We start from the raw sequence: 23619 nt of genomic DNA on the forward strand, positions 1-23619 counted from the left end.
AAAGATGGAATCTCTCCAGAATCAGTCAGTTTTCAAATTCACAACCACTCCGTTCAAAGCCATGCTATGATGTTGTAGGCATTTCATTTCTATTCGTTTCTTTAGAATTAATGAATCAATGCGCCAGCGTGTCAGATAATGGTGATTTGGATCAGTGACGAGGTTCTTTCCTTCTGTTTTTCTAGGAATCCTATTTTCATTGGACTTTTGGGGTAACAGAGGCCGACTGCTATGGAGCCATTGAAGTGGACAATGGAAATACCATCCTCTTCATCCCGAGGCTTCCAGAGAGCTATGCCGTTTGGATGGGAAAGTAAGATGCTTTTTTTCTCCAAAATTGAAGCTTTTCAAAAATGTTTCTGTAATGGGCCGAATGGTTTAGAAAACAAACAGAATCTATAATCTTGGGGAATCACCAGTATTTCCTTTTTGGAACAATATTGTTCGTTTGTTTATTTATTATTAATCTGTGTTTGTAGCCGGAATCTCAGGTACATTCTTGTTTTGCTTCTGCTAGTTTCATATACGAGGGGTGGTGAATTGGGCGTTCATTCGGCATTTCATGTTCTCAGGTCTGTTGGAGGAAATTACTTGAGAAGGTTCTTGCTTTCATTGTAATAAAGGTTAGATCTGAAGGCTTCATACTTGGGAAGAACATTTACTTTTGGGTCTAAAGATACCTCCCTTGCAGATGCCACGTGAACAGTCCCTGCGAGCAGCTCATGCCAAACTCACCTTGTTACCTTCTTTGATAAAGTGACTAGATTACTGGGCCGTGGAAATGCTCTGGATATAGTATGCGTAGATTTCAGTGAGGCATTGGATAAAGTAGACTGCATCCTACTTCTTGGTGAGACAGAATAATTCAGGCTAGAGAGTACCACGGTTGGGACAAGAAGCAATGCAGCAAAGCTCCTCAAAAGAAGATCCAGCCTCGAAATAAGGACGACTTTCCTGACAGTGGGAAGCCTCAAGGGGTGGAATTGATGGCCTCCCAGAATTATGGGTGCTCCCTCACTTGGAGGTTTCTAGGAAAAGATTGGATAGCCATTTATCCAAGATGTTATGCGGACTCCTCCCTTGGGCAGAGGGTTGGACTAAAAGACCTTCAAGGTCCCCCTAAACCCCCTGATTCTGTGTATAAAAGAACAAGTTCGGTTTTGAGCAGAGCTCACCAATTAACATCTTGGCCAAAAAAAAAAATGTTTAAGTTGCTCCCACCAGGCCTGAATGTTGACATTTAGCTCATTCTTAGGCAATTTAAAATGTTCTTTCCAGTTGTTTAACATTCTCTTCACAATTGAACATATGTGCTGTTCTTTAATCTATTGGAAACAATAAAAGCTCACATCTTACTGTGGAATTTTATGCAAAGGAAGCTGTTTATTCCATTGTTGCTTCATGACCAGCAACGGGTGTTAAGTTTTGGTCCCACCCCCCACTGTGCCCTGCCGCTTCTGAAAGGCAGTTAACTATATTAAAATAGAACTTGGTGACTGATGGACGCAGAGTTAGATTACAGATTTTATTATGGGTATTGCAATTATCTTTCTCTTACCAGCTGTATTGCATTTCATTTTGGGGATCATTTTGTCTCCAGATGAGTTAGTTCTTTGCGAGATGAATGCTATAAAAAATAACAATTGAAATAATAATGTTAATAGTACCTGTGAAAGGAATGCATATTACAAAGGCTGGCAATTGAAAATGGGATATAGGTTCTAGTGGAAAGTTCACCCTTTGCCGCATATACAGATAATCCAAGTGGTTTTTTTAAAGGCCAATCTAGACAAAAGTATGCTTTTTATAACTCGTGAATGAAAAGTACATTGGCAGAACAATTGGGGAAAGTCTTATCAGAGTTCCTTTGTCTTGGTTAGAAACAAGTACTTTTTGTGAATGATTACATTTTCAGTGGTTGTCACATGCAATATGCAGTTTCAGGTTTTTGGGAAAGCAGTTTGTTTTGGGAGCAAATATCCAGTGAAGAAAATTATCTAAAACCGTCTAAAGAATTTTTGTCATCGAAGAGGTGGAATGACCCACTGGTGAGACCAGAGCTCAGTAGGACACATGAATTCTAAACCAGCTATTAATATATAATGCCAGCTACCTTTTGTATCCTGCTCTACGGAGTAGAAAGTTGGTCTCTGACAGAAAGCCACTTGAAGAGACAAGAAGCATTTGAAATGTAGATTCACAAAAAATAAATAAATAAATAAATTGAAACCGAGGCAGGAACTTCAGGAGCAAGGACCAAAAATTGATCAATGTGTTTATCTTCAGATTCAAAGCAGATACAAACAAGACAAAAAAGAATTCGGAATCAACAATAAATTGCAACAATTAGATAAAATTTTATTAGGATCAAATAAAAAAAAATAACAAAATTTTATAACTACTTATTAGAAACAGAACTAGAAGAAGAAATTGTAAAAGGAAATATGACTGCTTGGAGTAAGAACGTAGGGCGCAGCATCACATTAGCGGAATGGGAGAAAGTTTGGGGCAGAAACAATAAGATTACCAAATCGGCAGCATACAAGGAAAATCTTTATAAAATGTTTTATAGATGGCATCTCCCCCCTTCAAGGTTAGCAAAGATGCACCCCAACATGAGTCCGCATTGCTGGAAGTGTAGGAAAAAAGAAGGAACCTTTTTCCATATGTGGTGGTCTTGTGCAGAAATCCAAAAGTATTGGAAGAAAATCAAAACTTGGAAGAAATCACAAAAGAGCAGATCGAATACAAACCAGAGTCCTTCCTACTAGGGATTTTTGATAAGCAAATTTCCAAAAAAGCTAGATACATAACAATGCACATTTTAACAGCGGCCAGATTAGCCTTCGCTCAACACTGGAAACAACATCAAACTCCATCAGAAGAAATGATTATTGAAAAAAATCTCAAAATGCACAGAAATGGATAAATTGACTTTGGCGCTAAAAAATAAAGACACTTCACTATACTACGATAGCTGGAATTGTTGATATAATTGGATTGACCAAAGATAAATTATATATCATAAGGCATAAAAGAAAAGTATCAACCCATAATAACGAGGTAGCGATATAAGTAAAAAACAGGTGTGGTTATATGACACAAGTTAAGGTTATGAAAACAAAAGAAGATCTTGCAAACTGTTAAAATAAGAATACTTTTAACCTTGTAACCTCCTCCTTTCTTTCTTCCCCTTTTCTTTTTCTTTTTCTTTCCTTTCTCAAAATTCTTTCCCTCTCTGCCTCCCCTCTTTTCTTTCTTTTTCTTTCTTTTGCTTATTTGTGCATGTATTGTGACTGGTTTTAATTGTAAAAATTAATAAACTATATTTTTTTTAAAAAAGAAATGTAGATTCACAGATGGCTGCTACATATAAGCTGGGTTGACAAAATCAGAAATGAGGAGGAGATAAGCTGCCTGGGAAAGCCAAGGGAAATCATCAAAACCAGTGGTAGGATTTAGCCAGTTCACAAACCACTTTGGGAGAACTGGTTGTTAACTTTCTGAGCATTGGTGAACTGGTTGTTGGGAGCAATCATTAGGGCAGAGAACCAATTGTTAAATTACTTGGATCCTATCCCTGATAAAAACCATTAAAAAGCGAAAGTTAGAATATTTTGGACACGTGATGCGACACCTGGAAAAATACGGCATCCATCACTTAATCCTCCAGGGAAAGACTGAAGGCAAGCGAAGTCCAGGCAGAAGAAGAACATCATGGCTTCAAAATCGAAGAGACCGGTTTGGACAAAACTCAGCAGCCCTTTTTCATGTGGCTGTTAATAAAAATAGGATCGCTAACATGATAGCCAATGTCCAGTGATGGATATGGCACAAGAAGAAGAATGAAGCTAGGAAAGAAAAAAATGTTTTCAAGATGAAAATGACTACCCAGTACTGGTAAATCTCTTCCTATCAACATCCTGACCTTTTTCCATTCGGAAACCCTTGGAAAATTTTCTCGTATATCCAGGAGTATTTTCAAGGTGGGATCAAAATATAAGATGACACCCACCATTGTGCAGTTAAAACTGCACCTGTCTTTTATATGCAGTGTGGCTACGCCTATCATCTGTTGTTAGGGGAGTACACAATCCAGAACTTAGTGTCAAATGAGGGTTTATGCTAGTATCTTTGGAGCAAGTTAGTTTGTGCATGTGAAAGAAAATACAGGTATGTTAATCTGATTCAGCCTCAGAACCCAGTTTAGTGTTTAAATATCTGGATATTTGTGCTCTCATACTTCTGCTTTCAGTTAACTCTGGTCTGTTACAGGATATGTGGAGCTCTTCATCTAGAATTGAATTCCCCTTTTTTTCTGTCTCTCATTTCCAACCTGGCCTTGGTCTGCCGTGCCTAAATTCCAAACTGTAGTAAACTATTGTTCATGGGAAAAAGCCAAGATTATAAACCTAGCTTTGAAGTTCCCATGTTTTCCAAAACTATGGCAACTCATGATTTGACTCCTTTGGGGTTTTCTTTTGGTGGATCTGTTTCAAATTCTCTTCTTGAAGTACAAACAATGTGGGGTGCAATTTTTCTCTTTTCCCCCAACCTACTCAAGAAGGGCAGAAAATATGGATTACCTTGCCTCCCTTATTCCTCCATTGCTTGGTCAGTGGGACCTTGGAAAGAGAGAATGAAAAAACTGACACCTGAAGTTGCCCACCCAGGGCCTAGATACAGGGCCTAGATACAAAACCTGCTCACGTTTTGGGGGAAAAAAAAAGATGAATTGTGGGCTGTTAAAAATGGAAACAAATTGTTCTGACCCAGGTCCCCAAATGGTGGGCTAGGTAAGGTAGCCAAAATTTATCAAGAAACAGCGCAGTACAAGTGAATGCTGGGTCTAAATGGAAAGGGAAAGAGAAGCTGTGTCTACCCTTGGAGCAGATCACCAGGCTTGGAATCTACTCACTTGCCTTCTCTCCCTGCTGCCAATCTTTTGGGATTAAGTGGACAGTAAGTGGAACGGCACAATTTAGGGCTTAAGACCACATACCTACAATGCATTCTATTACAGACTTCCATTTTGCTAATTAATGCTGCACCTGCCATTTACCTGAGTTTAATTATAACTGACAGAACGAGTCAGTGTATTGATTAAAGTTATTTGCTGAATCAAAACATAATGTACAACAGCTGGTCTGTGTACCACATATGGCAAAACAATGTAATTGCTTGCAGGGAATTATCTTTGGCCTGCAATGTCCTGGAGCTGCATCCAAATTTGCATGGTTTTTAAAGGACAGACTGTTTGCCCATTGTCATCTCTCTAGTTTTTTTTCCCAGAACCTGCTTTTCAAAAGACGTTTCTAGAGTGCAGTCAAATTATCCTTTTGAGGAATTGAAGTAAGAAATGGAAAATGTGGCAAGTGCTGAATTTTCTGTCCCTTCTGCCCAGAATATTTGATTCAGCATCAGAGCGGAAAGAAGCTTGGGGTTTTCATTTCACCAGAAAAGTTGCCCAGAGTAAACGGATTGTGTTGTATTATCGTCTTGTATCTCAGTAAAATTCTGCAATGTCTCATTTTTCAACGTCTTGAGACCTTGAGAAGCGGGAGTTGCTGTCTGCTGTGCGTGCTATTGAAATTCAATTGGCAGGATGTAGGTGTGGGGTCCTTGGTGTTCTCTGGGCTTGCTTGTTCTCTTGTAGATATTACCCTAACTAGGTAACATCATCAGTGCTAGACTGTAATCAGTGCTGGAATGTAGGTGTGTTTGATGACATCAGGTGGGGACAAAAAGGGAGTGAATAGCAAGACCCGTCACTTGAATAAGCCCAACATTTCATCCTCATTTAGATTTTTCTCCTCTACGGCTCTCAGACCCTGAGAAGGAAGCTAAATACCTCAAGCATTTGGCCAGAGTCAACTCAGCTCTTCAAATCGCTTGCGGTGATTATGTTGCAGAAATCAGAACCTTAGCCAGTGGCCCATTTGAAACTTAAGTGATGGTGCATAAGTCAAGAGTCTTGCATATCTGACCTTGCCAAACCCAGCAAGAAACACCTGCCCTTCATAGGTAGACAGGTGCTTTGGATGAAAGAATCTAAAATTCTACTGGCACAAGCTGAGTTCAGACAGAAATAAAAACCTCAGTGTTGCTTCTTGGCATTTGTTTTTTTTCTGAACCACACTGGCTTTTGAAAAGCACTCAACTGATTTAATCACAGCTAGAGACCAGAAAAATACCAGCTACAAACTTTGAGGTAAGGGAATCTGGGATGCCAAGAATGCCATCTTTAGCAATTCTTGGCTACTTGCTTTCCTGGTGTTCCATGATCTGGTAAAACGAGTCTCATCATCGTATTTCAGCTGTGCCACTGAGTCTTGCATTCTTCTTTGGAGAATTCCTGGGTCCATGCACACCATCTGGGCATGGTTTTGCTCCTTTTTAAAAAAAAGATCAAAAATTCACTACCTGAAATAGCACATTTTGCTATTGTGAACCCCAAACACCCCCACCAGAGATCCTGCATATTTCTGTTCTCGTTATTGTAAACTATGAATGTGGTGAAATCACATTTGCATTTATACTTGGCTTCTAGCAGATTAAGACTGTAGGTGTCTGTTTGTCTGTCTCTGTCCATCATCCCTCCCTCCCTCCCTCCCTCCCTCCCTCTCTGTCTCATTGTGTGTATTGAGTATTCCTTCCTGTCGATATGTGTGTTTTGTTTATGGTGTGTATGGAGTATTTCTAGGTGGAACTCTCTTTTTTTTTTGTTCTGCAGCACTCTTTGCTCTCTTGTTCTTGGCAAATTTGAAAAGCTGCCTTGGCTGCACATAGAAGAGTTTATTTTAAAAAATACCCACAATGTTGGCTCTGCCAGAAACATCTGTTAGTACCTCCTAAAATCTGCAGTGTTCTTCTCCTAGCTGGTCTTGACACCCTCTTGTTAACACTTTTCCATCTGTGCATTTGATGTTAGTGTAAGGAGGAGTGGGAGGGTTGGCACGCCAGCGATAGCCCCTAGATGTCCCTCTCTGCCACGCTCCAATTTTTCATGCTTCCCATCTTGTTTTCTTACCCTTTCACCAAGACTACTTTTGCGTAGCTCTTGACACAGAAAAATTAAGGGGGCTGGGAATCACTGGTTGGGTGCTTCAGGTGTCTTGCCCGTCCCGCTCCCCTCCCCCCCCCCATATGTGTGTTATATTTGCAGTCAGAGAAGGATGCTTCCTATCCTTCCTAGATACCACTGACAGTCCAGATGTGTTAGACTACAATTCCCATTAACTGCAATGCCCAGCCAAAGTGACCGAGAATCCTGGATGTTTCTTTCTCCAAACATTGGAAGGGCACCATCTGGTGAAAGGCTGAGTTACACTAATCAGCTTATGAATATTTTATCAAAAGAAAAGAAAAATAACAAAGGCCAAGTGGCATGTTTTTCTTAATAAATGCATTTTAAGGTATGTGTATGAGTGTATGTGTGTGTGTGTGTGTGTGTATGTATGTATGTGTATGTATGTGTGTGTGTGTGTATATATGTATACACACATACACACACACACACACACACATGGTATTCAGCTTTGTTTGGGTATTTTGCCATGTCATTATAGTTGTGCTTTGAAAGTTGTAGCAACGTTTCGGCAGAATCTCATCTGCCATCATCAGGCTTCTGTATTGTGTTTGTCTGACCCGCAAAAACTTAGGAAAACATATATGTATGTATGTATGTATGGTATTCAGCTTTGTTCGGGTGTTTTCCCGTGTGTGTGTGTGTGTGTGTGTATAATACTTGTATGTATGTATTTATATATATATATATATGTGTGTGTGTGTGTGTGTGTGTGTGTGTGTGTGTGTGTGTGTATATGGATCTTTGGTTGTTCGGGTTTTCTCCCGCGTAAGATTTGAAGTATCTAGGCAACGTTTCGATGAAGTCTCATTCATCATCTTCAGGCTTCTGTCTCCGGCTCTGTGCTTCTCAGAGTAATGGAGATTGCATGGACCAGAAGCTGCACTGCAGCTGCATCACTACCCACTTCAAACCCCTCTGAGCCATACATGAAGCAAACCGACACCCACTATGAAGATGCAGCAGGACCACGTACTAGAAGCCAAACAGCAAGATCACAACCCCCCAGCTCAAATCCCCCAGCAACTAAGACTAACCTGAGCACAACCAAGCCCCCACCTGAACAGAACACGCCTCCAACCAATCAGAACACGGCTAACCCCCCAACCAATCAGAACACAGCCAAACCCCCTACCAATGAGAACACACCCCCACCCAATCAGAACACAGCCAAGCCCCCACCCAATCAAGTCCCACCCCCACTGGCAGTTAAAAGGAGGAAGCAGCTGCAATCTCCATTACTCTGAAAAGCACAGAGCCGGAGACAGAAGCCTGAAGATGATGAATGAGACTTCATCGAAACGTTGCCTAGATACTTTGAATCTTACGCGGGAGAAAACCCGAACAACCAAAGATCCACATATAAATACCCGAGAACCTCAGAAAACATATATATATATATATATATATATATATATATATATATATATATATATATATATATACATATCATACATACATACATACATACATACATACATACATACATACAAGTGGGATGCACCCTCTTAAGGATTTCTTGTTGTGTTTGTGTTGGGTAATGCAGATTCTTGTGTATTATTTAAATATTTAATCTTTTTTTCATAAAAAACCCTCTTAGAAATACATTCATTTTTGGAGGGAGTTTGAGAAAGAGTTTAAATAATAAAGTGTATACTTGCACATATTTCAACATTTCAAAATTCACATTAACTGTTGTCCAGCACTGTCTCACCTAATTAATACGTTCCTAAGAGTCCTTTAATTGGATGGCAATGGCTTCCCTCTCTTTGTCCCATGAATATCACCATCCGTGGCCTGGAGCCTGGCCGGGTTATACGCTGATGGAGCTGGAAGAGTTCCCTGTCCTCTACTTAGGGTGGGGCTCCAAATTAAGACATCTGCTTTGTTGCCCTTCCCAGACTTCGTCACTCCCCTGCTTCTTCCTGGGCCTAGATTGGGTGCCGTCATCTTGACCCTGGCCTGCTCTCTTCTTTCCCCATTCCTTGGGCAGCTGCCCTCTTCTGCTGATGGGTCTTCAGCCCCCTTAGAATAGAATAGAACAGAACAGAACAGAATTCTTTATTAGCCAAGTATGATTGGACACACAAGGAATTTGTCTTTAGTGCAGAAGCTCTCAATGTACATAAAAGCAAAGATACATTCATCAAGAGTCGAGAATCATCAGCTACCACACTTAATGATAGTCATAGGGTACAATAAGTACTCAAATCATACTAGAAAACAGTCCATATAAATTTTAAGGATACAAGCGACAAAGTTACAGTCCTACACTCACAAGTGGGAGGGGACGGGTGATAAGGAGTGATGAGAAGATTAACAGTAATAGTAGTGCAGACTTTGTAAAGAGTTGGACAGTGTTGAGGAAATTATTTGTTTAGCAGAGTCATTCAGGGAAAAACTCCCCTTGTGTCCAGTTGTTCTGGTGTGCAGTAGCGTCGTTTTGAGGGAAGGTGGTGAAACAATTTATGTCCGGGATGTGAGGGGTCTGTAAATATTTTCACAGCCCTCTTTTTAACTCGTGCAGGATACAGGTCCTCGATGGGAGGCAGGTTGGTAGCCATTGTTTTTTCTGCAGCCCTAATTACTCTCTGAAGTTTTTGTCTGCCTTGTTGGGTTGCAGAACCAAACCAGACAGCTATAGATGTGTATGTATTTATTTACTACATGTGCATGCTGCCAAATGTTCCTGGCATCTTAACAATAACACACACTAAAATAACAAAATATTGATACTCAAGAGATCAAGTGTTTCTTTCTTTGTGCTGCATGCTTCATGCTCAAGTCAGAGGGAAGACAAAGAAGGAAAACAGATTCATTTCCAAACTTTAACCTGCTTCCCAGATTTCAGTATTAATCGGCTTCAGAGTTAAATACACTATATCCCACATCTACGTTTTCACCTATTACAGGCTGGTTTTACAAGTACATTTTAGCAACTAAAGCAGGGCTCTCCAACCTTGGCAGCTTTAAGATTTGTGGACTTCAACCCCCAGAATTGAAGCGTTGTTTTGAGGGAAGGAATTGAAACAGTTTATGTCCGGGATGTGAGGGGTCTGTAAATATTTTCACAGCCCTCTTTTTGACTCATACAGTATACAGGTCCTCGATGGAAGGCAGGTTGGTAGTAATTGTTTTTTTCTGCAGTCCTAATTACTCTCTGGAGTCCGTGTCTGTCCTGTTGGGTTGCAGGACCGAACCAGACAGTTATAGAGGTGCAGATGACAGACTCAGTAATTCCTCTGTATTCCTTTGTTCTATGCTATTTCCCTCCCCCCATGTCTCCTAAATGTTAGTGCCCTCAGCAGGGAGAGTGCAGGTTGTAGGAAAGCTGAGGAGCTGGGAGGATCCTGGGGATCACAAATTGCATTGGCACTCATACTGGCTTTGCAGGATCCTGTCAAGCTTTCAGGCAGCTCTCTGCAACTGCGAAACCATGGTCCGGCCACTCTTGATATACCGGGATTCTGCAAATTGTATCTGGCGACTTTGTGCCTCCAAACTGGTAAAGTCTGATTTGCAGGGACTCAACATCTTGTAAATCTTCGTAGAGGAATGATGAGAAAGTTTTGTAAATCAAGTCTTTGCCATCTGTCCATAAGAAAGCCACTTTAGTGAATTGGGGTGGAATGGGACAACTCACCGCAGCCAACTTGCTGTGGTCAATTCACCCTGGCCAACTCACCACAGCCAACTCACCACGGGACAACATGCTATAGGAGAATTAAATAATTCAATTTAATCATTTAAAATAAATAAAAAATGTTTTAATTTTTGTCATTCACATTTCATTCTGGCCTGCCTTTGGCACCCTTTCTTTAATGATTCTATTCCACCATTTCTTTGATATCAGCGTAGCTCTTGTCCCGCAGCAAGTTTGCGCTGGCGAGTTGTCTATGACTATATGAAGCTGAGAAGGAGCTACTGGTAATGAAATGTATCAAAAATTTTATGTTTATGGGATTATTTTGCAGATAATTACAAGCATTGTTAGGTCTCTGTTACAAGTGAACGCAAGCGAAGATTTGGTTTATTAATGGTGCATAATCTCCTCTCTGTTTTTCATTGAAGTGGCTCTTCATTACAGATATTTAATGAATTCAGTCTTTGAATCAGTGGCAGTGTTTTGTTGTACTTATTAACTTTTGGTCTTTCAAAAGTTTCAGTAGCCTTCTTGACTCAGATACTAAAAAATCTGTACTTTCTGAGGATAGATAGATTAGATAGATAAAAATATGAATTTGAATACATGTTTCTTACAAAATAAAAACAATGTTGAGAAGGGACTGCAAAGATTTGAGCAGGCTTGTGAGGCAACATGATCGAGATAGATTCAACAAAGAAACCTGTGGGCACTTTAAAGATTAACTAAGGTGTTATTGTAGCAGCTCACAGTTCACTAGATCAAATGAGCGGAGGACAGGTTTGTGGTAGAGAATTATCAGTATTATTTGGGGGAGGGAGGTTTGGAGTGATTGGAGGATAAGGGAAGTAGGAGGCAGGAAGAATTGTTTGCACTAATGTTCTTGCCCAAAACAGATGTTGGATGTGATATGTGATTTACATCTATAACAAATCCTAGCTGCATTCTTGCTTTTGGAACTTTATATGATTTTTTTTTCTCAAAGAGGTTTAGACACAGTAGTACAGGGGTGGGATTCTACCAGTTTGCACCTATTCGCTAGAACTGGTTGTTAACATTCTAAGTAGTTTGGAGAACCGGTTGTTAGAAGAAATTACTGGCCTAATCCTGTAAGGAAGGCAGGAAGGAAACATTCTGGGGTTGCTTACAGAAACTGCCTCTCCGTTAACCCTAATTACATTTTTGGCAGGACTGGACTTCGTGTCTCTGGAACTTCTCTGGAGTTTTTTTTCCTCCTTTGCTGGTACTTTGCTTGTGTGGAGTGACCATTCAAAGTTACAATGGCACTGAAAAGAGTGACTTATGACCGTTTTTCCCACTTACGACTGTTGCAGCATCCCCACAGTCATGAGAGGCCAGGCGAGAAGATGCGTGCCTCGATGTAAGTGATGTTGAGTTGGCCATGCCCACCCAGTCACATGACCACCAAGCCACGCCCACCAACTAAGCCACGCCCACAGAACCGGTTGTTAAAAAAATTGAATCCCATCCCTGCAGTAGCACCTTTCCTGGTGTTAGCTTGGCCTCTTGTTTCATATAGAGATGCATATTCATACAGAGTTTGATGGAGAACTACTAGCATAGAAAGAGACCTAACACTTTGGAAGATGATCCGGTTGATGTTCTTCTGATGCTGTGGGGTCACCAGGATAGCATTGTTGGCAGAGGTGAAATGCTGCCGGTTCGGCCCGGTTCTGGTTGGGCGGAACCTGTATTTCTGACGATCGACAATTTTCTTACTTTCTAGCTAATCTAAATTGCGTGGCACAGCTGATATCCCCCCCCTCCCTGCCGCTGTTGTACTTACCTCGGAAGGCTTCAAAATGCTTCTTTTTTCAGCACCCAGGAGGCTTCCCTGAGACCCCCTAGGCCAAAAACGAGGTATGGGGAGGGTGCTGAAAAAGAAAAAGACTTTCCCCCCCAGTCATGTGACCACCTGGCCACACCCACAGAACCGGTAGTAAAAACATTTGAATCCCACCACTGATTGCTGGAGTAGATACAGAGGGGAATTGGCACTTGCCACAAGGTTTGGTTGCAACCTGCCTCATTGCTTTATGATGCATTGTCGCTGTTGTTTAGTGGCTGTTTTTAGTTTTCAGCAAGCCAAGACAGTGTCTTCATTCAGGTTGGGCTGCCAATCATTAAAACCCCTAGGAGTTATTCATAATCAGTCTACAATGGGATCAGGGTTTCATCTAAATATTATGAATACATAAGTAAGAATCTGGTTAAACAAAGAACACATCAAAGTGTGCAACACGTCTTGTGCTAATTGAGCACGCTGAGCCAACATTTGCTGTCTGTGTTGGAGAAAAACGAGGCCCCGGGATCATTAGTTGAATTAGATGTCCCAGCTTCTGAGGTTACTATCAAATGAATGTGAAGGACTGCCACGGTGCATGGCAGCCAGAAGGGTGTATAGACGGAGAGGGGGGTTGAGGGAGTGTCAACTACTCAGGTTTTTGATTACAAAGCCTCTGTTTGAAAAATATTGGAGAAAACGGCAAGTAGCATTCAAAAAACATGAGAGATGGGTGGAAACAGGAATTCTCACTTCTTCATAGCTTCTTTCCCTCTCTTAAGGTTAGTTAAATTGGAAGAACATATTAGTTACACCAAAATATTGGAAACCCAACTCTATTTTTTTTAAAAAAGAGTGCAATACTGTTTTTGGAGTTCCCACTTATCACAAAAACATTCCTTGGGATTGGCCCTGCTCCTTGGCCACCTTTTTTCTTTTTCCCAAGGATTGTTATAATGAATAAGTGTAACTAATTGGCAAGTTGGTATCTTGATATTACAGATAATAAGCCCTGTTTTTATTTGAAAGAGTTGTCTCTTGCCCCCCTGGATAAAAATACTAAGAGAAGCTGGGTGGCAGGGAAGGAAGGAACATTTTCAGGAATTTGTTTCTGGTAATTTAGTGTGGCAACCATTTTTGTGAGAGAGCCCACAGTGTGTGCTAAGGGTACATACTGATTGCTAGAGGTCTAGATTTAGATCTAGACTCTAGATTTCTGGGTTGTGCCAAATCTAGCCACTTAGATGAGAATGTGGATTACTGGCATACAAAACCTTATATTGTCTCTACAATATTTTGTCCTACCCTATTAGGAAAGAATGGTGTTGGTTTTAGGACTTTCTTCTTAGGATTTTACAAAGTGTGTAGTAGCTTTTCCACTAAAGAGAAATTTTCCAACCTCTTGATGTGTTGGGCTGCAATTCCTATCACTCCCAGCAAGCATGGCTGAGCACCAGGTTAAGATAAGGCTACATTAATCAGAGGCTCATTTTTGTCAATGAAGGTTAGAAATAATTCAGAATATTGGCAGCAGAATGAAACAAAGGCTAATCATTTGTTTTAGGTTTTCTTTCATTTCAACATTTCCCCTATTGTACATGTATTATATTGCTTTCATGTTGATAGATTGTACCCATCTCTTGTTTGGCTGATGAGGTGACATTTAAATGACATTTTTACAATTAGTATTTAGAAGAAACTAGCTGCTTTTCAACTTTATTATGCTCAATCTTTTTCTTTTTCTTTTAATCCTTGCTCGTAAATGTCATAAAATGAAATTTTAGAATTTTATTAAAACCACATTCTATCCTTAGAATGAGGATACACGAAGCAGATCTTTCTCATTAAATAATTCTTTTAAGTTTGTAATTATGTCTTTTCAGGTTTTTTTTTATTTGCTGCTCTTCACAATGTGAAATTAGTTGCTGTGGGATTTGGAAAAGCTTTAAAGGGGATTTTTAAAGTCTTGGGCAATGATTTCCTTGCTGATAAGTTAGGGAATATTCCCCTCCTAGATCAAAGACCAACAAAAGCCAGTTCTTGGGAGAAAAAGACTTTCCAGTAAACTTCTTTGAGAGGTAACTATGATGCTACTTCGTGCATTGGTAAATAGTTGTAAATATTGCTCATGGTTGTAAGCAATTTTTTAAAGGTTTTCATTTCATAGAATGAAAATGGTTCTATCATGGAGCTCTGATTGGAGCCTTACGCTAACAGAAGCATTGCTAAAACATATAATAATAGGGTTGGAAGGGAAATAGATCTTCTAGCTACGAAGAATGTGCTATCCACTCAATTACAGTTAATCCATAGGAAGAAGTGTTATCCCTGCATACCCTTACAAATACAGGGAGAAAAAGATTCTTTTAAACTGAGCTTGGTTCCTAAGGTTGACTTCCAGGTAGGCTTCTTGGCAGTAGTAATAAAATAATTGATCTTGGACCTCCAAAGGAATTCTTGTTTCTCTGCCTGCCTTGAATCCTTCCAGCACAGGGGTGTCAAACTCAAGGCACAGGGGCTGGATCTGGTCCGCTGGGCCACCCTGGAAACAGCAAAGGACTGGCCTGCGGTGCCTCTGCCAGTGAAAACAGAGCTCCATTGTCACTGGCAGAAGGTTACAGGAGGCTGTCGTAGTTGAAAACGGAGTTCGGGAGCCCATTTTCTCTGGCAGAGTACTCAGGCTTCCACAGGCGCCCCCGACACGAGTTACATTGAGCTGGCCACGCCCATCCCAGCTCCCTGAAATCAAACACAACCTGATGCATCTCTCAATGAAAGCGAGTTTGACACCCCTGTTCTTCAATGTCAGGATGTGTGTGTGTTGGGTCAGGATAACTGAATTACTCCCAAGGCACAAATTTCAATGGAGGTTCTCAGACAAAGTTGCCAACCTGAGTCTCTGCCCAGACCACGTCATCTTCTATCCAGAGACAATCCAATCGCAAGTAGAAGGACAAGGCAGAGGCCAAGCAAAGTCAGGGAGAGCCCACTGTCAGGTCTACCACCGTAAATGCTTCAGCCTGCTTTGCTTCGCTGGCATCCTGCCATAAAACATCGGTGGGGGGGAGAATGGGGATGTAGGGAGGAGGGATGACAGGATGACAGGAACCAGAGGTCCCAATCCAGAACTGACTGGCACATCTTACACGTAAACTGTTTAGAGCACGTCTTCTGAAAGGTGGAGATATGTTAACTCATGAACTTCATGAAAAGAACTTTTCAAGAGCTACATGAAAAAGAACTGATATTTTCAGAGCTGCATCAAGTTTACATCATTCTTTCCTCATTGGATGAAAGTTATGATGATTATGTGTCTTCACTGGAAGTCCTGCCCAAAGATGAACTAACATTGACTGACATAACTGGAAGGTTGTTAGAAGAAGCAAGAAGACAGCTGGATAGGAACCAACTGAGGAAGGAACAACCACATGAAGAGGATTTGTCTTCAACTGCCTATACTGTTAGGAAATGTTTTTCTTGTGGGGCTAGGGGACATATAGCTAGATTCTGTAAGAAGGGAAAACAACAGAATACTGGTAATCACCAGAAGGCTAAGAAGAATGTTAGTTTAGCTGTGTCTAGCAATTCAACTGTATACCATGATTTGTGGGTTGTTGATAGTAGAGCATCGCAATGCATTACTAAAGATAGAAAAAGGTTTGTGAAGATGTCTACGAGTAAACAACATGTATCATTGGCAAATGGATGGAAGATGAAAGTGTCTAGTCAAGGTACTGCATATTGTTCTTGTATACATGAACATGTAACTATGTTATATGTACCTAAACTGAAATTTAATTTATTATCAGTAAGGGCTTTAGTTAATCTTGGTTATGTAGTAACCTTTAGGGGAGATAAATGTATAATAGAGAAAGAGGGTAAAAGTGTTACTGCTACTTTAGAGAATTATTTATATGTGATATATGATGACCAGTTGCAGACGGCTAACTCAGTTTATAACAATGTTAAGCCACATGATGAATGTATACATTTACTGCATAGATGTCTAGGGCACATTAATTTCAAAATGCTCTGTTGAATTGTCAGAGGGAGTAAAATTGAAACCCTGTAGCAAGTATTTAAACTGTAATGCTTGTAGCCAGGAGAAAAGTAAGGTTACTCCTGCAAACAGACTAAATGGGTTTAAGACCAAAGAACCTTTAGAGGTTGTGTTTGCTGACATAATTGTCCTAAGAAACCTAGTTTAGGAGGTGCCTGCTATATTTTGAGTATTATGGACCATTACTCACGGTACAGTTTCTGCTATTTCATGAAAAACAAAACAGAAACATTCCAACATTTCTTTAATTGGCTAAGGTTTGCAGAGAGAAAAATGAATAAAGTCATTACTTTAGTTACTGATAACGGGACTGAGTTTGTTAACAAGAGATTCCAAACTATGTTGAAATTGGCTGGTGTTGAGCATAAACGCTCTGCACCTTACAGACCACAACATAACTCTTTTGTAGAACGAAGAGGGCAAACATTACAAGCCATGGCTTGCACTATGTTATCTGACTCAGGTTTGCCTGAAACACTGTGGGGTGAGGCCATAATGTGTTGTAACCATGTGTTAAACAGTGTCGTTAACACAACAACTGGTGAATTGCCATTCACTTGTTGGCATGGCAGAAAGCCAAATTTAAGTTATCTACACACATTTGGAGCTCCAGCATGGGTGCATATTCCCCCACAAGTAAGACTGAAAGGGCAACATAGAGCTAAGAAATTATTTTTTGTAAGTTACGAAGCCAACCATAGATCATTTAGATTCTGGGATCAAGGCACAGCTCATGTTTACGGTAGTGCTAGTGCAAAATTTCTTGAGCACATTGAGTGGAATAAACTGGAACAGGAATCCAGCAATGATATTATTATTGACACCCAAATAGTCCCTAAAGATGATATAAGTAAACCACGAATAGCCATTAAAGAGGAAGGACAGGAGGAAGTAGGAGAACAGGCACAGGGGGAGGTAGAAGAACAGGAGCAGTTGGCACAGGTGAGTCCACCAGTAAGCCCTGTATTACCAAGACGTTCAACCCGAGTAACACGACCACCTGATAGATATCAGGCTAGTGTTGTATGCCAAGTGAATACAGTTCCTGATAACTATAGTGAATTGAAACTGTATCCTGCTAAAGATCAGGCAGCTTGGCAGAAAGCAATGGATAAGGAACTGGAATCATTAAAACAGTTGGAGATATATGAAAACGTTAAGTTACCACCAGGTAAACATGCCATAGGATGTAAATGGATTTATAAACTGAAGACAGGTGTAGATGGGACTGTTACCCATAAAGCCAGGTTAGTAGCACAAGGGTTCAATCAGACAGCAAACCTCTACAATGAGGTGTTTGCACCTAGTCTGAAGGCTACTACATTAAGGGCAGCATTAGTTGGTCAGCTAAGGAGAAATACATTGTACATCATTTAGATGTAGAAACGGCACATCTGCATGCACTGTTGCAACACACTATATATTTAAAGAAACCTTTAGGTATAAAAGATACAACTGATTGCTGGAGATTGAAAAAGAGTCTTTATGATTTGAAGCAATCAGGATATGAGTGGAACCAGTGTATGGTTAAAGAATTAACTAAGATAGGTTTTGTAGCTGGCAGGGCTGATCCATGTTTGTTCAAAAGAGAAAGTAATGGTGTAATTTCATTGTTGCTATTGTTTACTGATGACATAGCATTAATCCAAAATTGAACTACTAAAGCTACTAAAATAATCTCACTGTTAGAGAAGAAATTTAAGAAAAAACAGTTAGGAGAAATCAAACAATATCTTGGTTTAAAGATAGATAAAACTAGGGGAGGATACAAGATCTCACAGGCAGATAAAATTAACCAATTACTAAAAAGTTTTAAAATGGAACTTTGTAAGCTGGCTAAAACACCAAGGAGCCAGGAGTTTAGCCATAGTAATGTTCAAAGTCCTATTTTTGATAACATTTATCAGTCCTTGATTGGTAGTTTATTTTATCTCAATAATTGGTCAAGGCCAGATATAGCATACTTTGTTAATCAGTTAGTGAGATTTAACGCTGAGTCAACTGAAAGGCACTGGCAAGCTGCTAAGCGTGTTAAGGTACCTGAAACAAACAATGCATTGTATTTGGAGCCTAAAGATGAACCGAGTTTAACTGCATATGCTGATGCAAGTTTTGCTACAGACATAAATACACGAAAATCTACATCGGGTACTGTTGTATTATTGGGAAAAGTGTTGATTGGATGCAGGTCTGTTAGACAGAAACATCTAAGTTTGTCAACAATGGAGGCTGAATTCTCATGTTTATTATGTACTGATTTAGTTTGTTATAAGCAATTATTGATTGATATGGGAATTGATGTAACAGATTCTATTGTTGTTTATGAAGATAACCAATCAGCAATACAAATGGCTTCAAATATTGCTGTTAAAACAAGAATGAAACACACAGATTTAAGATATTTAAATGTGAGACAATATGTGCAAAGTAAAATGATTAAGCTGGAATATTGTATGTCAGAAAACAATATAGCAGATCGTTTTACAAAGGCCCAAGGGTCTATAAAGCATAAGGCTTGCTGCAAGGATTATGGACTTAGAATGTAAGGTTGTATATATTGTCCTATCCAAAGGGGAGAATGTTAGGAATGTAAGTCACCTAACAGTTGTTTGGGTTGGAAATATATAAACCAGGATAGACATTTTAATACTGTATCTTTAAGAGAATACTAAAACTGTAATTGGGTGTGGTTCCGCAAGAGAAGAGAAAGAGAGAGTGTGCTGGTTTGGTGAGAACTTTTTTGTTATTCTAAGATCTGAAAGCACACCCTAAGGAAAAGAAAGAATCTGTAAAGGTTTTTGACAGAAGTGATTAAGCGGCGATTTTAAACAGGAATGTCAAAGCAATGTTTTTTTTTCTCATTGCTGGATTTTCTATACACGATCTTATATTTTGAAACTAGACTGGTTTTTTCTTTTACATCTATTTTTTTCCCCTCCTTTTTGATTTTGTAATATTTTAGGCTAAAGGCTCCCTTTTAGTTATTTCTTTTTTAAAAATATCTTTTTCTTTCTTTTTATTAATTTTTATTATATCTTGCTTGGAAAAGGAGGGGGAAAATGAGAGCAAAGAAACTTTGTAATTAGAGGCTTGAAAATATTCTATTTCCCTGTGACCAGACAAAGCTGAGAAAGAAAGAACTGAGTCTCTTTTTCAAGGACATTGCTATTTGATAAGATAGAGGGAAGAGCATGGGAGAGTATTATTTCAGGTGCTCTTCTGGGTTTCTATCAACAGCTGGAGTCTGGTGTTGAAACCTAGGGGAAAAAAAGGTGATAAGTTTTTGGAGAAGAGAGCTATAATAAGAGCCTTGGATAATTAAACAAAGTGCAGTGTGCTCTTTTTACTTTTTCGAAGTTATGCTATCCCTCCTCACCAGCTTTATTGTATTTCATTTTATCTCCCCCCCCCCCCTTGTAATAACTATTTGGGTTTTTGGCTTTGTTGGAGCTTGTCTTTCTTTTTCTTTTTTTCTTTGGAAGTCCAATCTCTACGTTTGCTTTTTATTTTAAAGGGAAAGCTTTAGTATTTTTTTTTTTTAAGGGATTTTTTTTTTAAAGGTATTTTTGTTTTTTCCTCTACCTTTCTGGTTTATTCTTATGCACTCTTTTCTATTTGAGACCCTTCAATTGGATTAAGGTGTTGAAGAACCTGAAGAATTTTTCCTTTTCCTTTTCCTTTTTTTCCTTTTTCTTTTCCAAGCCTTTTTCTTCATCTAACTACTGATTGGATTAAGGTATACAAGAACCGGAAGAAATTTTGTCCTCCCTTTTTTTTTCTTTTTTCTTTTATCATTATTATTGGGCTTCTTTTTTCTACTATTTTTATTTTGAACTATAATTGGTTACTTCACAATTGGATTAAGGTTTAGAAGAACCTGAAGATTTTGAATTGCTTAAAATGAGGAGGAAATTTACAGCTCCTGGTTCCTCAACTTCTACTTCTTCCTCTCCACCATCTGGAGGACAACGTTCAATACAAAGAAAAAGAACAAGAAAAAGTGACTGCAGATGATTATGCAAGGAATTCAAAATATTCAAGCAAGATGAGAGAATATTGAAAAGAGAATAGAGAACATTGAACAAAGAACAGAGAACATTGAACAAAGAACAAGGAAAACCGATGAAAAAGTGGAGAACAGCCAACAAATGATGTTGAAGTATGATGAGAGATTCCAAAAAATTGAAGAAGATAAAGAGAAAAGAAGATTGGAGATATTGATAATAGATTAACAGTGATTGAACAAGATAAAAGTGGTATGATGAGATGGGAGATGGATAGATCAGAATTCTATCTTAGATTCCAAAACGTACAGGAAGAAAAAGGACAAAACTTAGCTGAGATGATGATAGAAATACTGGCTGAAGCTTTGGAAATAACTCGAGAAGATGATGGGTAGCATAGATGAGGTTTATCGAGTTTTCACAAGATATGCAATGAGAAATAGCTTACCAAGAGAAGTTCACATTAGATTTACAAAGAAAGCCATTAAAACGCAAATGGCAAAAGAGAAAACATTGAAATATAAAGACAAGGAGATTGCGGTCTTGAAACAAATACCCAGAAAAGTGAGAGAGATGAGAAGAGAATACCGATTCCTGACTAAAATGCTATTTAAAAAAGAGGTGAATTATAGATGGCTGATTCCAGAAGGTTTAATGTTCACATGGCAAGAACAGAGACAGAATTGACTCAATTGAGAAAGCGGAATTATTTTAAACAGAATTTCTTGGAGGGAAAGAAGAAGAGTCAGAAAAAGAGATCTCACTAATTGAATTCCAAGAGGACTGCCAAATGGCGACTGAAAAAGAAGGTGCAGTAGGTGGGAAGGTGGAAGCCAAAGAACAACATGAACTAAGATCTACGAGAGCTGCTAAACTTAACCACAAAATATAACCATGGAAGAGAAAAAACTGATTACAATTAATATAAATGGACTTAACTCAGCCGTTAAAAGAAGGAAAACCTTTCATAAATTAGAGAAATTAAAATTTGATATAATTTGTCTACAAGAAGTACATATTAAAAACAATATGAACAATTGTTGATACAGCCAAAATTAGGGAAAATATTTACTTCCTTGACACAATGTAAGAAAAGAGGAGTGGTTTTATATATTAAAGAAACCACCCCAGCAAAATTGATTTATACCGATGATGATGGAAGAATACTAATGGTGGAAATAATGGACGAAAACACTCCTGATTGCAATCTATGCTCCGAATGACAAACAAGAAGAATTCTACAAAAAATTACATATCAAAATAATTGAACTGGACTATGCTAATATAGTTATGATGGGAGATTTTAATGGAAATGTAGACAACAAATTGGACTATACAGCACAGAAAACAATAAAGCAAAACAGAAAGACTCTCCCTAAATCGTTTTTTTAAAATGGTAGATGAAATAAACTTAAAAGATATATGGAGAGAAAGAAATGCTAAAACTAAATAATACACCTCCTATTCAAAAAGACACTTATCATGGTCCAGAATAGATATGATATGGATGTCAACAGGATTAATAACTAATATTCAAGAAATAAATATTGGAACAAATATTTGGGCAGATCACAATCCAATGACAATTAAATGGAAAGGACAAAAAAGAAGATCTAGATGGACATTAAATAATACTATTTTAAAGGAAAAAGACTTCACACAGTGGATGGAGAAAGAATTGGCTTTTTTCTTTACAGAAAACAAAAAAGAAGATGCATCAATTCAGAATGTATGGGATACAATGAAGGCATATGTTAGAGGCTTGATAATAGACTATACAAGGAAAAGGAATACTATGAAAAGACTAGCCTCTAAGGCCTTAGAGGATGAGTATAAAAGACTTGAAAAAGAGCTACAGAAAATGCCACAGAAAAAGGACATCAAGCTAAAAATGGATATAATTAAACATAAAATGGGTCAAATAGAAAAAGAAGAATTAGCACAGAAAATTAGAGGTGCTAAACAGAACTAATTTGAAGACTCAGACAAACCAGGTAGATGGTTAGCATACAAATTGAGAATGGAGAAAGAATCAAGGAAAATATTGCAATTAATAGATGACCAAGGCCAAGTTTGCTATGGTAGTAAAGAGAAGAAGGAAATCATTTGAGACTTCTATGGGAAATTATATATGCAAGAGAATATTGATGAGGAAAGAGTTAAACAGTACTTACAGAACGCTAATTTACCTCAGATACCTAAAGAGACTGAAACAATGTTAGAAAGACATATAAGGATGATGGAGTTAACTGAAGCACTCAAGAAGTAAAATAATGGAAAGACACCAGGCCCAGATGGACTTCTGGCAGAATTTTACAAAACATTACAAGAATCGTTGAATTTATTTTCAAACCAGCCACCTTTCCATTTGGTTTGCCTAATTGGGAGTTGTACTATCAAGCTACAAATCTGATGTGGGTTAAGGAATGGATAACACTAAGAAATACTAGGGGTATTTTAGAAGACATTATATACGTGAGTCTCTGTGGTTAAACTGGGAGAAGATTAAAAGACAATGTTATTTGAAAATTCCAGTCTGGTTATCGACTATTGAAGCATTTTCTTATAATATACAAACAGTTAGATATGGTGAAATATTGAATGAAAAGGGTGAACTCAAATCTATACAAAAACTAGAGGAACAAGGTATAAAGATGAATTGGTTTTCATATGCGCAAATACATTCAAGGTATGATAAAGATACTAAAATGGAAGGTTTCTATGATAAATTGACTGATTTAGATAAGATTTTGACAGGTACTGATGAAAAGGTGATTAAAAAACTGTATGGATATTTATTAGAAATTAAATTAGAAGAAGTACAAGTTAAAGAAACTATGATTGCTTGGGGGAAGAATTTTGGATATGGGATTAATTTAGAGAAATGGCAAAAATTGGGGTCTCAAAATTATAAAATGACAATGTCAACAGCATATAAAGAAAATTTGTATAAGATGTTTTACAGGTGGCATTTTCCCCCGACAAGAATAGCAAGAATGTTCAAGAATAAATCTGAAAAAT

The 23619-nt window shown here is 38.6% G+C and overlaps 1 protein-coding gene across 1 annotated transcript in view; it reads left to right on the top strand.

The window, feature by feature from the left end:
• The window catches only part of PEPD (peptidase D), a 168463-nt gene that overhangs the window by 12435 nt on the left and 132409 nt on the right, over nt 1-23619 (top strand). The window contains exon 3 of the mRNA XM_026714484.2: nt 186-313. Within this exon, the coding sequence (XP_026570269.2) occupies nt 186-313 (128 nt within the window). The remainder of the gene's footprint in view (nt 1-185; nt 314-23619) is intronic.

The sequence above is a fragment of the Pseudonaja textilis genome, chromosome 11 (assembly GCF_049901715.1).
Source record: "Pseudonaja textilis isolate UNSWEBS1 chromosome 11, rPseTex1.2, whole genome shotgun sequence".
In the NCBI taxonomy this organism is placed as follows: Eukaryota; Metazoa; Chordata; class Lepidosauria; order Squamata; family Elapidae; genus Pseudonaja; species Pseudonaja textilis.